Genomic DNA, 14,047 nt, shown 5'->3' with positions numbered 1-14,047 from the left:
TGTTGATGCTAAGTTAGTCTGCGTGCACACACAAGCACTCAGTCGATGAGAGCAACGTAAGTAAGAGTTACGTCCATTTTGGTGGACGGCTTTTATGATACAAAGAAGGATGTCTGGGGCAGGGGGACAAGGAAGGCTCTGGGCACTGAAGTGCTGACACAGCACACGTCCCTGATTCCCGGCAGCTGGGTAAGTGTGGCTTCAGGATGTTGACGGGAAGGTGAGTGGTCAAGCAGGGGGGGGTCTCCAAACGGTTTTGCTTGAGGAAGTGAAGCTAGATGTCTGTTTTTCCTCCCAGACCCACGAAAGCTACATTCTACATTACTTGGGAAAGGAAAATTATAGCATTTTCTTATTTTAATGTATGATTTCCTTCTGTGAAGATGGGCAAGAGAGGAGCCTGGGGGCAGCACCCGCCCTGGCATTTACCTAATCTTGCAGTGCTGGGATGTAAATCAGAATCGAAGACACACAGAAGTGTCGTATGTGACATCTCTTAGCCCTGCGCCTCCAGTCTCATCCTAACGCTTATTAAGACAGAAGTGTCCCCAACCTCTCCACAATGTCGTCCTTCCTGAGGGGCTCTTTCCCAGTCCTAACAAGCTGGAAGAACATTCGCCAGTGACTTGATGACGCTCCAGGTCCTCTACTGCAGCCAGAGGATGGTCTGGGCAAGCAGGACAGACGCCATGAAAAGAGAGCTTGTTCTACCCTGGGAAGCAGAGAGGCTTAGCTCAGAAGCAACAAGGAGAACCCCACTGTGCCGGCTTCCCATTACTGAAGTAGTCTAGGTTTTTCTTTAAAAACTGTCAAAAGAAAGGCTTGGTGGGTAAAAGCAGTTGCCACACAAGCTTGACAATCTGAGACCTGTCCCCAGAACCTAAGAAGTTAGCCGTGCTGATGCATCTGCACTCCCAGCATGCCTCCTGGGAGACAGGAGGCGGGGGGACAGGATTGCCCGGATCCAGATCCCCTAAAGTATGACGGAAGGCGGAGACAAGAGGCCCTGGCTCAAAGCAAGGTACAAAGAGAAATCCAATGGATGAAAGCTGTTCTCTGAGCTCCACATGCATGTCCTGGCACCTGTGTCCCACACTGACACACAGAGACACAATCATCGTCATCATCACCATCATCATAATAAGAAGTAAAAACATTCCTAAAGGGAGATGAGAGTACAACTCATCTCTTTGATGGTAGTGAGGGAGAAGTATTTTTACTGAATCAAGAGCCTTCCAAAACATTGGCTGCAGAGAGATTTGTTTTAGAGACTCAAAGGGTGGGGAGCCTCCTTCACCTCATCCTAGCATTTGATGCAGTGTAGGAAGGGGCACCCACAGAGATGGGGGTGCGGGAGTGGGGGTTGGTCTCCTGCTGTGGTAAAAAGGCACAAAGAGGACAGTGATGCACAAGGAACTCAGCAGCACCCCAACACTGTGCTGTGTGGTCACCACGAGACTTCTCTAGCAGGCTAATCTAGAAATCACTGTGAACAGAGGACGCAGCACTGATAAAAAGTGGGGGACTTCAGGACTCTCCCTGGAAAGCCGGGGAAGGACTGAGGTTCGGCTGCACTGGGTGGGTGATGATGCCACTGTGGAAGGCCAGCGCTCCACGCCAGCTCTCTGAGCTCAATGCTCTTCACAACTCAACAGTCTCGTGTTGTGAAGCATCTTGGAGATTCATGCTTGACAAACCTGCCTTTTAAGTACCAGCATTTGGTGACAAAGAAAAACTTACAACTGGAAGGTCCCTGTGAGTCGGAGTCACAAAAGAGAGTGGTACAGCTCTCCCGCCGTAATCCTCTGGATGAGACTTTAGGCATCTGCCGAGAGCTTACCCCCCCCCCACCATTTCCCAGCTGGCCAACTAAAGCTGAGTGTGGTTGGTATATTGTGCACCCCAATAAACTTATCTGGGGGTCAGAGAACATAACAGCCACTATATTAAACATAGAGGTCAAGTGGTGGCGGAACACACACCTTTAATCCTAGCCTTCTGGTGGCAGAGATCCATCCAGACCTCTGTGAGTTCAGGGCCACACTGGAAACAGCCAGGCATGGTGACACACACCTTTAATCCCAGGAAGTCATGGCAGAAAGCAGAAAGGTATATAAGGCATGAGAACCAGGAACTAGAGCCTGGTTAAGCTTTTAGGCTTCTAGCAGCAGTTCAGTTAAGATTCGTTCTGAATGAGGACTCAGAGGCTTCCATTCTGAGGAAATAGGATCAGCTGAGGAACTGGCGAGGTGAGGTAGCTGTGGCTTGTTCTGCTTCTCTGATCTTCCAGCATTCACCCCAATACCTGGCACTGGGTTTGTTTTTATTAACAAGACCTGTTAAGATTCGTGCTACAGCTGAGGAAGGGGACATCAGGTAGTGGAAGCTGGGCTGTGACAGTGCCTGTAAAACCAACATTTGGAAGGCTGAGGCAGGAGGATTGCTGTGAGTTCACAGCCAGCCAGGGCTATAGAGAGAGAGACCCTGTAAGAAAGACAAATGCCCTGTGTCTGCAGCTCGTGCAGGGGTCTTCTGCCGCACTGGCCCAGACCCACCTCACCAGCTCTCATGCTCTGACAGGGCAGCACTCAGAACCTCGCCATCTAGACACGGAGGACCAGAGACAACACACAGCACGTGGTCCTCCAGACTGTCCTCCAGACTGCACAGAGGGAAACAGGTCCGTCCAAGACTGGCCTGCTGGGTCACCAGCAGAAAGGCGCTGTGGCACAACCGGAAAAACCAGCTCTGAGAGGCGGGCCTTGCAGGCTCTGCCAGAACCAGGCTGCCAGGCTGTGCTGGGAGTCTGGGAACGGCCTCACTGAGACTGTGAGCGTCTTCCTGGCCGAATGTTGCTCCCATAATTAAAGCAAGCTAAATGATTGGGTGTTGCTGTCCTCTCCTTTCTCCTGTTTGTTCTAGAGGACAGACAGACAGACGCAGCATGCAAGGCAGCCACAGAGGCAGCGGAGCTAAGGGGTGGGGCTGGGTAAGGCACCCAGAAGCAGAGCACTTGCCTAGCACATGGGAGGCTCTGGGTTCGATGCCCAGTACCACACAGGGAGGCCCATGCACACACACTAAATAAATAAATCAAATTTTAGAAGAGGGGCTAAGGCGAAGGCCTGTGGGGAAAGTCCTCGACACACAAGAGCGAGAACCATTTGGAAGTTCATTGTCTGCTGCCTCCCTGACACTGGAGCCACAGAAGACCTAAACCTAGGGTCAATGCCACTGTGTATAAAGGTTCAAAGGTATGCCAGGGCTGGGCAGAGAAAGTGAGAACTAGGGAAACAATAGTGAGGGGCCAATCATCACGAGAACCTACTCACAGCCTTACAGACGCTCAGGCCCATGGTTTCTAGAACTCTTAATTACCTAAAATTATTCATAAACCCGCAACAACAATAAAATAGTCTTCTAAACCTGGTATTATAGTGTGTGCCTATAACCCCAGACCCAGGAAGGCAACTCAGGGAATCCCTGTCTCAGAAAAATGATACCAGAGAAACAAAAACTCCTTATTTTTAAACACGGATGAAAACATTAAAATTTCCAATGGTTCATAAATGCATAATGTTCCCATGTGTATCTGTTGTTCTGTGGATCACAAGTCTGTGTTCTCTGGCCACAAAACAAAACAAGTCCTGTGCTACACACACACACACACACACACACACACACACACACACACACACACACACGAAGCCTACAGAGATATGGTGGGTGTAGATGTAAGTGCAACTCCTGAAATGAGCACGCACTTGCTTCATGAGGCCCCCCCTCCTTTCAGCCTTGCCGGAAATCATTCCCCCGACTGCTGCTGTGATGTTGTCTTTTGCAGTCCGCGCACAGTAAAATCAGTAATATTCTAAAGGATCCCCTCGGACTCTGCGGACGTGAAAGCAAGCTCTGTCAAGTCGGCTCGGCGACCCTGCTGAGGGGCTGCTTTTCAGTGCTTGTCTTCAAAGACCTTCTGTGGTGTGGAGAATCATTTGCAGCTTTGAAAACTTACTTATCAGTCAACAAAAAGTGGCAGCCACTAAAGATAGAAACGAAGGAAATACAACAAACCCTGCTACAGGAAGTAGCATGAAATACCGCCCAAGAGCAATTGTATACCTGCCAATGTGCATAAGAAAATGAGCATGTCTGCAGGGAAGTACACCTGTGCACGTGTGTGCACACCCACACTCATTCACAAACACCCATGCACACATGTGTACACCCAGACATACATGCACACACTAACCACACACGTGCACACACACATGTAGACAAGAAAGCGAGTGCTTCTATACGGCAAGCCAGTGGTATGGAATGAACTGGCTGGAAGGTCAGCTTAGATGCAGATCAACTACTCCATCGGATTCCATGGAGCCCGTCTGATTTCCACATTCCCCTTCAAAGGTCCCTACTGAAGCATAGTCTTCAACACTTCACCTCTAACGTCCGCTACCACAGACTGTGACACTGAAATACAGATTACAGGTCACGTTTGGAGCGAGCTTTAACACAGCCAGACACCTGTGGTAGAGCCTTGTTTCCTTCCCCGTAAGTGTGAAGTGAGTCTCTCGCTGGTCACCTGTTGTTTGGTTAGGGGTTCCCTATCGAATCCTTGGCTGGTTCGACATCACCCAGACCCCAGCAGTATGCTGGGCCCGGTAGAGACATTTGGAATTGTTGATTCCAGCACATCCCAGGACTGTGCCCTTACACAGACCGCCCCTTGTGTAGTATAAAGAGAAACATAAAGAGAAGGGCCAGCATGGGCTGAAGTGAGGAGGGGTGCCAGGAGCCCTGGCACAGCACAGACAAACCTCTGCAAGCTGTGACGACTATCAGGAGTGCGGGGAGAGCAGAATGGGTCACAGGCAGCCATGGTGAGCCCAGGCATGCCAGAGATATACTGTGCCTGCAGTTCTGTGTGAAGCTGGATCTTGCATCCTGTGGCAAGGCCTGTTCCCTTCTCTGGAACATTCTCCAGGCCGCACTGCTGATCTGTCACCTTGTGCCCTCTTGGGTCACCCTTCTCGGGCCTCAAGCCAGCTTCACCTGCATTGTTTTATCCACGAGTGGAAAGAGACACTGAGCAATTCAGTCTTCTGGAAAGCCTGCTTGCAAGCTCCCAGCCAGCTTCCTCTGTCACCCAGCCTTGCCGCTGAGGACAATGAGGCATTGTAGCCTTGTTTACATTGACCTCCTCCTGAGATTGAAGAGGAGGTCTTCCAACGCTCACCCAGATGGCGCACAACTGAAGCAGAAAACAAGCTTAGGTTTTATCTGAAACATTCCTTTAAGTGCAAAATGGGGCTGAAGATCGAGAAGAAGCCCAGACCCAGAAGGGGCTTTGGGGCCTTCAAAACAGACCTGTGGCTGAGAGCAAACAAGGCTATCTGTGCGAACACTTTCCTATCCAAACCCAGGCAGTGCAGACATCTGTCTGTCCTGGACGCCTGTCTGTCACGACTTAACCGACTTACACCCAGAGGACAGAAAAGCAGTCGGCAAAGTGTTTCAGAGTTGTGGTGGTGAAATGTGATTAGAGGCCCCATTTCTGGTGCCCCGCACCCCCACCCCTCACGAAGACTCGTAGTGGCACAGAGAAGCCTAGGGCCCGCAGGACAGCCTGGGTGCCAGACGCAAGTTCTAAACTGGAGCATAGGGTGGCTCACCATATTTTGTCAGAGCAGAAGCCCGCCCACCCCAACCAAAGGACAATGCGGCCTCAACAAATGGACTAAGTTCATTTTCTTTTCTCTGACTCGGGCTTCTAGGACACGACCACACAGGGTTTGGAAGAGTTTTCAGTCAGAGCCGGGGCGGCTTCACTCACCTTTGCCTCTTCGCTTACGTCCCAGGTGAAGGAAACTGCGTTGTAGGCGATCTCTTCGATGTTTCCGATGGTGTTGAAGCTCTCCTTGTAGTCCGCTACAACAGAGAAAGAGAAGAGAGCTTAGCACAGCACCGGGTGAGGAGCACATGCCCGGAGTCCCTGCACTGGGAGGTAAAGACTGGAGGATCTGGAGTTCAGGGTTATCCTGGCCACAGGGCAAGTTTGAGATCTCGGCTTAAAACACACACACACACACACACACACACACACACACACACACACTTTGTCTACGGGCAAGTTTTAAATTTACCTATTTTTCTGTCTATCACTGTGACAAGCTACAAATTCCTGCTGATGGTATTCTTCCATCACTGACAACCTTCCCTCACGTCCTTTTGTTAAAGAAGTAAATCTATATAAACCATGTCTTTATCTGATCTGGTCCTTAGTTCGTTTGCTTTCTGCTCATCTTTTTACTGGCTTTCTTGACAGGTCCTCCATGGGATTGTTTTTGGAAAACAAAATATTCTGGCCATCAGGTGGTGTCTCAGGGACTTCGGTAAAGAAAGTACAGAGAGAGAAGGTTCTCCGTATGCAGTGACAGGGTACCAGACACAGGGCCTAGCATACGCTAAGCACAGGCCAAAGAGCGACACTCATAAAAGGAACTCCAGAGAGTTGAGGGACTCACACCTGGCTGACCGTCACCTGACCACGCCAGGCTCTGACCTGCCTCCACCCTTTACAGCTTAGGTGTTCATAACCTGTAGGCCTCAAGCCAAGGTTGTGGATGCAACAAATATTTAGGACGTGCTCACACTACAAAGGTATTGGCTGTTTTTTCAGAGCTCAGATTTAACTGGGTGTCCTATATTTTATCTGGCAGTCTTACCCATGGATCCCTGTCCTGGACCTCACTCTGAACTCCCTCACTCAGGCTGGCCTTGAACTCAGAGATCCTCTTGCCTCTGCCTCCCAAGAGCTGGTTTAAAGGTGTGCATCCCCACGGCCCTGCTATGACTTTGTTCTTGTTGGTCACTTAGCTGACAGCTAATAGTTTCTACACCAGTGTTTCATTTATTTTTACAGCTACATTTTATATAAGTTTAATTATATTTCACTGACGAAGGAGGGATTGGGTTCAATACCCAGCACGAAAACAAAAGGAATTTTAAAAAGCATATTCTCAGAAACAAGGTTTTTGGTTTTTGTTTTGTTTTGTTGAGACAAATTCTCACTGGGTAGCCCTGACTGGCCTCGAACTCACAGAGATCTGTGTGCTTCTGCCTCCCAAGTGCTGGGCTTAAGGATGTTGGCCACCAGGCCCAGCTACAATTTTCAGGCTAACTGATTTAGTCAAACTGCTTTAGGGAAGAACAATTTACACTCAGGGTGATTGTGTTCTTTCTTCTCTGATTGTCTCTCTCCAAAGCCTGGTCTCTTACTACTTTAATCTACAATCCCTTAACTGTAAAAGGGTTCACTATTCCTTCTTTGGCTTCTGGAAATTTGTATTTCTTCTTGTAACTTGTATTTTTTTAAGCTCATTCATTTATTTGGCCTTTTTAATTTTATTCTTGTTCACTTTTCTCTTAAGCAGTCAAGAGATCCTGCTGGTTTTAAAGTAAATGCTCAAAGCTAAATGAGAAAAAACAAAACTACACAAAGCAAACGACATCGCTCCCTACAGTTTCCAGTACTGTATATACTGTGAGACGGTCACAGACTGTTGTCGGTGCTCTTGGCAAACCAACAGACTCTCCTGTTGCTGAGAGAGGAGGAGAAAGCCGAATTTAAAAGTGAATTCCTAGGGCTGGAGAGATGGCTCTGAGGTTAAGAGCACTGGCTGCTCTTCCAGAGGTCCTGAGTTCAATTCCCAGCAACCACATGGTGGTTCACAACCATCTGTAATGAGATCTGGTGCCCTCTTCTTGTGTGCTGACAGAACACTGTATAAATAAATAAAAAAAAAAAAAATTCTTTGATTCTCCAGTAAGTGACTTACAAGATGAATTCCGTTTGAGTAAAGAGTAGTTTGGAGGTCAGCAGTAAATAAGAAAGCCAATGTCACATCAGAAATTAAGATAAACCAAGGAGGTTCGATCAAGCACTTAAGACATTGTGGGTTCCTACATCACAAGGTTTTACTTTCCGTTTTTAATTTCTCCCTTAAGAGACTGAAACAAGGACAGGAGTTCACAGCAGACACAATACACACACTAGAGTCTCCAACCTTGCCCTCAACCAACAAACATGACCATCAAAATGCTTGCTGTGCGCAGGAAATGTCCTCGCTAGGTTCCTGATCTTCTAGTTTTTTCAATATAGGAAACAGAATACAAATAAACACATAAATATAGATAAACAAGACAATTATCCTAAATTTGCCTAATTTTCCAAAGGAGTCTTAATTTTTTCCTTTTCACTAATGTTTCTAGCCCATCAAAAACAGAAAACAAGATGAAGGCGGTCCTTATTAATTATGATAATTTACACACAAAAGGACAGTCGGGCAGGTAGCAAGGAGCACCGGAACAATTGGAATCATGGGGAAGAGTAATGCTAACGTCTCCTTGAAGCCATGCTGCCAGCCATAAAGCCGACATCTGCAGGCTGAGGTTGCCACGTCCTGGACACACAAGCCAGGGCAAGTAGCCTGGAAACACGTGGCCGCGGAGATCCTCCAGGGTGTGTCAGGATACCCCAGGCAGAAGGCGTATTCATGGATTCCCATGGCTTACAGACTGCCTCACAAGCGCTGCTTAAATGTTTGAGGCCATCAGAGGCAGCAGAGGGCTTTGGTGAGAGGTGCAGGCCACTGCCAGAGATTCTCAGGAGCATAGAGTGTGGCCAAAACAGCATTTCTGCCAGCTCCCAGGTGGCCTCACGTGGCTCCTTTGCGCCTAGTTTCTACACGTGAGAAGTCGCGGTTCTGTGGCAAGGTGGATCTTTTGGGTGCTTTTGTTTCCCACCGCACACGGTCTTAGAAAACACATTAGTCTTTCCTGTAACAGACTACTTGTCCCAAAGAAACTTTCCTTCTTGATGGACAGACACCAGCCTTATAAAGGCAGACCAGTTATCTATCCAGGGACACTCAGACATGACCCATTCCAAAAGGTCTATCCTTGTGCCTAGAGTGGACTCTAATGAAGTCACTGTCACTTCCTGGCATTCAGGCCCAGAGGCTCCTGGGGTGATAACTGTGCTCTAGTTGAGGACATACATGCTCATGGCAGGCCCTGTGCCAACAACGAGGTCCTTCGCCTCCTCCAGTCCTTGCAACCACTCCTGAGGCATCAGCATGCCCACTCCTACAGAGAAACCACGCTACGGAAATCACAAAGCTGCTAACCAATCGGCTACGGTTTGAATTCAGGCCTCTCTGATACCAACAGTCACCTCTCACCGCAATGTCAATCAACAGCAGACACTGACAGCATGGCACACGCTTCAGTGGGAACTACTTCATGAAGTGCTGAGGAACTGTATGGTGAAGACACGGAACCTGGGCGTTTGGGGACCGTGGGAAGTTTCTTAACAAAGGAGGAAGACGGTGCTTTTTTTTTTTTTTTTTTTTTTTTTTTTTTTTTAAAGATTTATTTATTATGTACAGTGCTCTGTCTGCGTGTTTGCCTGCAAGCCAGAAGAGGGCACAAGATCTCATCATAGGTGGTTGTGAGCCACCATGTGGTTGCTGGGAATTGAACTCAAGACCTCTGGAAGAGCAGCCAGTGCTTTTAACCACTGAGCCATCTCTCCAGCCCCAAGGAATAGGTACTTCTCCAGGGAGGGGACAAACAAAAAAGAAAAATCTCCAGAACCTGAAGCATGAGAAGGCTGAGGGAGTTGAAGCTAGCCAGTCTATGAAAACCAAAGGTACTGATCCTTGGGAAAATGACGCTGGCATTTTTAACCGTGTCTGTCGGAAGGTACCGAGCACACCTGTGTGCACACTCCCATATGCATTTCTGGCAAGTTATGTTCTGCATAGAAATTATGGGATGCCATCGTGTTTAATTTCGCAGGAGGTATGAGGGTGAGTACATCCTTCTGTTATCTTTTACTTTTATCTTTTGTATACAATCAGTGCTCTGTTAATTGGGTGTTTTATTTTAATTCAGACTGAGGCTTCCTCAAACTGACGGTAGGGCCCCGTGGTGTTGGACGGCAGTCAAAGGAACAGCCAGCTCCTGGCCTTAATTAAGCTTCGTGCGCTTGGAGAATTATAACCGCCCCTCTTTAATTATTCTATATATTGTTGGAGATTAAACAGAGTGGTGTGATTAATACAGAAGATGGCACTCTCCTAGAAGACACAGATTCTGTCTGGACTAGTGAAATAATGAAGGTGGAATGCAGAAGACAGCCTGGGAACCATGCCAATTCTGTGCACAGCCACACCAGCCTCATCGGGTCTCTTCTCTCACGCTGAGAATGCGGCACGGTAGATACGCTTGGGCTGTGATTCCAAAGGCCCGCCTGGAGGGGGAAAGTCAGGATACAGCGAGCGAGTGAGCGAGCACATTCGCTGTGGAAACCTGGGCCTGTGGACTCTTCTCTGTGGCCCTCTGTGAGTCCCCTCTGCAGAGCAGAGGCTCTATCTAAGGAATGCACCGCTGCTTCAACACGGTGGACAGTGGTCCTATCGGACCCCAAACATCTGCACCCCGCTTCTGCAAGCCTGAGCAGAGGAACTCAGAGAGGAAAGCAGGTCATCTGGGGAACACTCAGCTCTGATTGGAAAAAGGTGGAAGGAACACAAACCTTGTCTAAATGGGTTCTGGGGTGACCCCCACCCCACCCCACCCCGTGCTTCTAAATCAAAAATCGGCATTTTAAAGTCTGTGTGACTCATGTAAGAGTTCAACACCGAGCTCATGATTTTCTTTATTATGCTCTCACCAAGTCACAGGCAACCTGGGTGTCCTGGATATGCTGGCATTTAAGCTGATGCTGACAAGCACTAAATCATTTGTACCGTTTTTTCCTGGTCCGTGAGCAAGTAACAGCCGCCATTTCTTTGAGGGCCAAGTGTGAGCTAGGCGCTGTCCTAAACACACACACACACACACACACACACTTCTGCAGCCACCCCTGAACCTTTACTGTAACCTCACTTCCCAGAGTGAGAAACACGTACGTGCCAGTGGTGGTGGTGCACACCTTTAATCCCAGCACTCGGGAGGCAGAGGCAGGCGGATCTCTGTGAGTTCGAGGCCAGCCTGGTCTACAGAGGAAGTTCTAGGACAGCCAAGGTTACACAGGGAAACTGTCTTGGAAAAAAAAGAAAAAAAAAAGGAAGGAAAGGAGGAAGGGAGGGAGGGAGAAAGAGGTAAGCAACACATAAGCACATTAATGTTCCTCCAACGCTGCCATCACTCGGTTTGTGTCTTAGTCTGTTTTCTGTTACTGCAACTGAATACCACAGGCTTTAGTAAATTGCTTTATAAAAAAAAGAAAAAAATAGCTTGTAGCCTTCCAGGCTGAGAAGCCCAAAACAACGGCCTGTGGTAAGAGCTTTCATACGTCATCAGCATGGGGTGGAGGAGATCACGGAGACACGGGGAGCACTCCAGCTCGGGAGCTTCTCACCCGCTTGTTACTGACTTAGCTGTACACTTTCCTCTCGCGGCCTCATCTAGTCATTCCCACCTCAGACACATTAGCACACAGACTGGGGTTAGGCTGCCAGCACACGAACTCTGGGAAACACACTACAACCACACTGGTTGGTGAACGGCCAAGCTGGGGCCAGCAGCTACAAAGCTCTGTCTACACACACAGCCGAACCCTTCTGGCTGCTGTGACATAAAATCTTTCAAGTGTGCACCTTTTTAAGACACGATCCGGAACATTTATGGGTGAGATTATGGATGTATGATGTGGCCCACACTGAGTGACCCTTCCGTGTTCTTAAACAGTAGCAGTCAATGTGTCTCTGTTATCTGCTCTCCATGCTCTCCATGTCTCTGTTATCATAGCCTCCCTGGGGTGGTTTTGAATGACATCCTCCTTAGGATCCTCTTCGTACTACACCTGTGATTGTGTTTGGTTTCTAGGGCAGGGGTTGTATAGGACAATGTTACAGATTTCAAACTACAACAATATAAACAAAATTAAGAAAAACACTGTATTACAGACTATTATTATGTTCCATGTATGCTATTATTTTTTATAAGATTTGATTTCATTTTTTAAGAAGGCTGGGCCTGGGGCCATGGGCACAGTGGGTAAAGTGTTTTCTATGCAAATCATGAAGACTGAGCTTAGACCACACACAGATCTGCGCAGGTACAGATATGCACACACAAGTGTGTCTTGATCTGCAAATAACTTCAGAAGAATAGTAGTGAAATAATAAATAAATAAAATGATAGTTCATATCCTATGCGTAAACATATAACTGCATATACACATGAGCCTATACATACCCCACGGCCTACAACTTGGCTAGACACAAACTTTTCTAACTGGTCTCTGTGACTCAGAGAGTTTTAACTTTTGCTGCTGACCTTCGACATCAATCTGTGAACTACAATGTATAAAAATCAAATTGTGCTTTGGTGATAATTTATACTTCTGTATGATGTGGACTGTTCATTATTTGTCCCAGTGTGTGTGTGTGTGTGTGTGTGTGTGTGTGTGTGTGCTGAATTCTCATTAGCATCTGGCAGAGTCTCAGTTTATGGAGCAGCTCCACCTTCTCATTAAAATGGGGTAAGGAGGGGCGTGTCTTCCAGAATCCACTACACTTGGTCCTCCCTGGAACATTCCTTCTGATCAGCCACTCAGGCTCGAATATTCCGGAGACAAGGTAAGCTGTTTATCAGAAAAGGCTCATTAAACAATAATGTTCTGGACCTGGAAAGACAAGACTTCCTAAGGGCAGACAGGGGAAATGGAGTACGGCTAAAAAAAAGTACAGCTTTGAATTTCCAAATCCAGCCTCTGTTTTTGTTTGCTTTTAAACAATTTCCCATTTGTCTGATCCAGAAAAACTAATAATTTCTAGCTAGGCTTAAAAGGAGAATTTCCCCTGGTTTATTAGTGTGTACTATGTTTCTACACTAAGTAACTGAATCTTAGTTACCCAGGTTTTATCAAAAAACCTAGTGTGTAACTAAAGGGCAGCTAATATAAGCAATGGCATTACTGGGCTGGAGGACAGCTCGTCTGGTCTGTCAAACGCTTGCCTTGCTAGCATGAGTGTCCAAATTCAATTCCCCAGAATGCAGGTTTAAAAACAGTAGAGTGAGATGACATGCTCGCAGTCCCACAGCAGGGGGACAGGGACAGGCAGGTTCCAGGTTCGAGTTCCAGGACAATGAGCAATGCTGTCTCCAAAACACAAGGTGGTCACCCCCTGAAGACTGACAGCCAAGCTGACCCTGCAGCTTGCACATGTTCCTTCTCTCTGTCTCTCTGTCTCTACCTCTCTCTGTATCTCTCTCTCCACACACACAGAAAAATGACACCCAAATGAGTTCACACAGAGTTGAGTCCACCCAAGCATGCTTCCCTGTTAACTGGACAAGAGCATGTGTGCTTACCACAACTGCCCCAGACACTCGAGAGTGCCCAGAGCATTTGTTCAGCTACTCAACACACAATATCTGTACCAGGCGCTGGGTAAGTAAAGGTTCTAAAGGAACTGTTTGTTCAAATAACCGGGTCGTCGGGTGGAAGGACAGAAGGGCACTGCCAGCCAAGTGAATACAGCAACGCCATGAATCCTGATTGGCGGGGGAGGGGGGCTGCCTACTCTACTGTGACACTCGGGTAGACTCGTGCAGGGGGTCGGCCTGGGTCTTAAGTGAGCTATGTCCTGCAGGTGGGGGGAGGGTGCGCCACTGCAAGAAGAGCCCCGAAGAACAAGGAAGTTGAGAATAAGGGGGGGGGGAGGCAGAAAAGGTGAAAATATCCCCACAGACAGAGCACGGAATTTCAGAGAAGACATCACGCTGGATTGAGACGTGAATAGATCAGGATCTGAGGTGAAATCTAGAGACAAGGAAGAGAGGAGTCAAGGGCTGGAGTTTGGGGTGAGCCCCAACCTCTGGTGCTCAGCACATGTAGCTTGACCCCCTTCCCAGAGGGAACTGGGGAGCCCAGGGCCACTCATATCAGGAAGAAAATGAGTCTCCCCGGGGGTGTTGACCCAGACAGAATGAGTGGCTGAAATCCAAATTGAGACATGCATACAATAAA

The 14,047-nt window shown here is 48.0% G+C and overlaps 1 protein-coding gene across 3 annotated transcripts in view; it reads right to left on the bottom strand.

Annotated features, from left to right (window-relative positions):
- Positions 1–14,047, bottom strand: part of Grhl2 (grainyhead like transcription factor 2) — a 136,607-nt gene that overhangs the window by 48,822 nt on the left and 73,738 nt on the right. For all 3 annotated transcript variants that reach the window (XM_037197732.1, XM_028857200.2, XM_037197733.1), the window contains exon 8: positions 5,837–5,931. In XM_037197732.1, the coding sequence (XP_037053627.1) occupies positions 5,837–5,931 (95 nt within the window). The remainder of the gene's footprint in view (positions 1–5,836; positions 5,932–14,047) is intronic.

Source organism: Peromyscus leucopus, chromosome 20, assembly GCF_004664715.2.
Source record: "Peromyscus leucopus breed LL Stock chromosome 20, UCI_PerLeu_2.1, whole genome shotgun sequence".
Classification (NCBI taxonomy): domain Eukaryota; kingdom Metazoa; phylum Chordata; class Mammalia; order Rodentia; family Cricetidae; genus Peromyscus; species Peromyscus leucopus.
The sequence above is the reverse complement of the archived record's forward strand: the minus strand, read 5'-3'. Positions and strand labels throughout refer to the sequence as shown.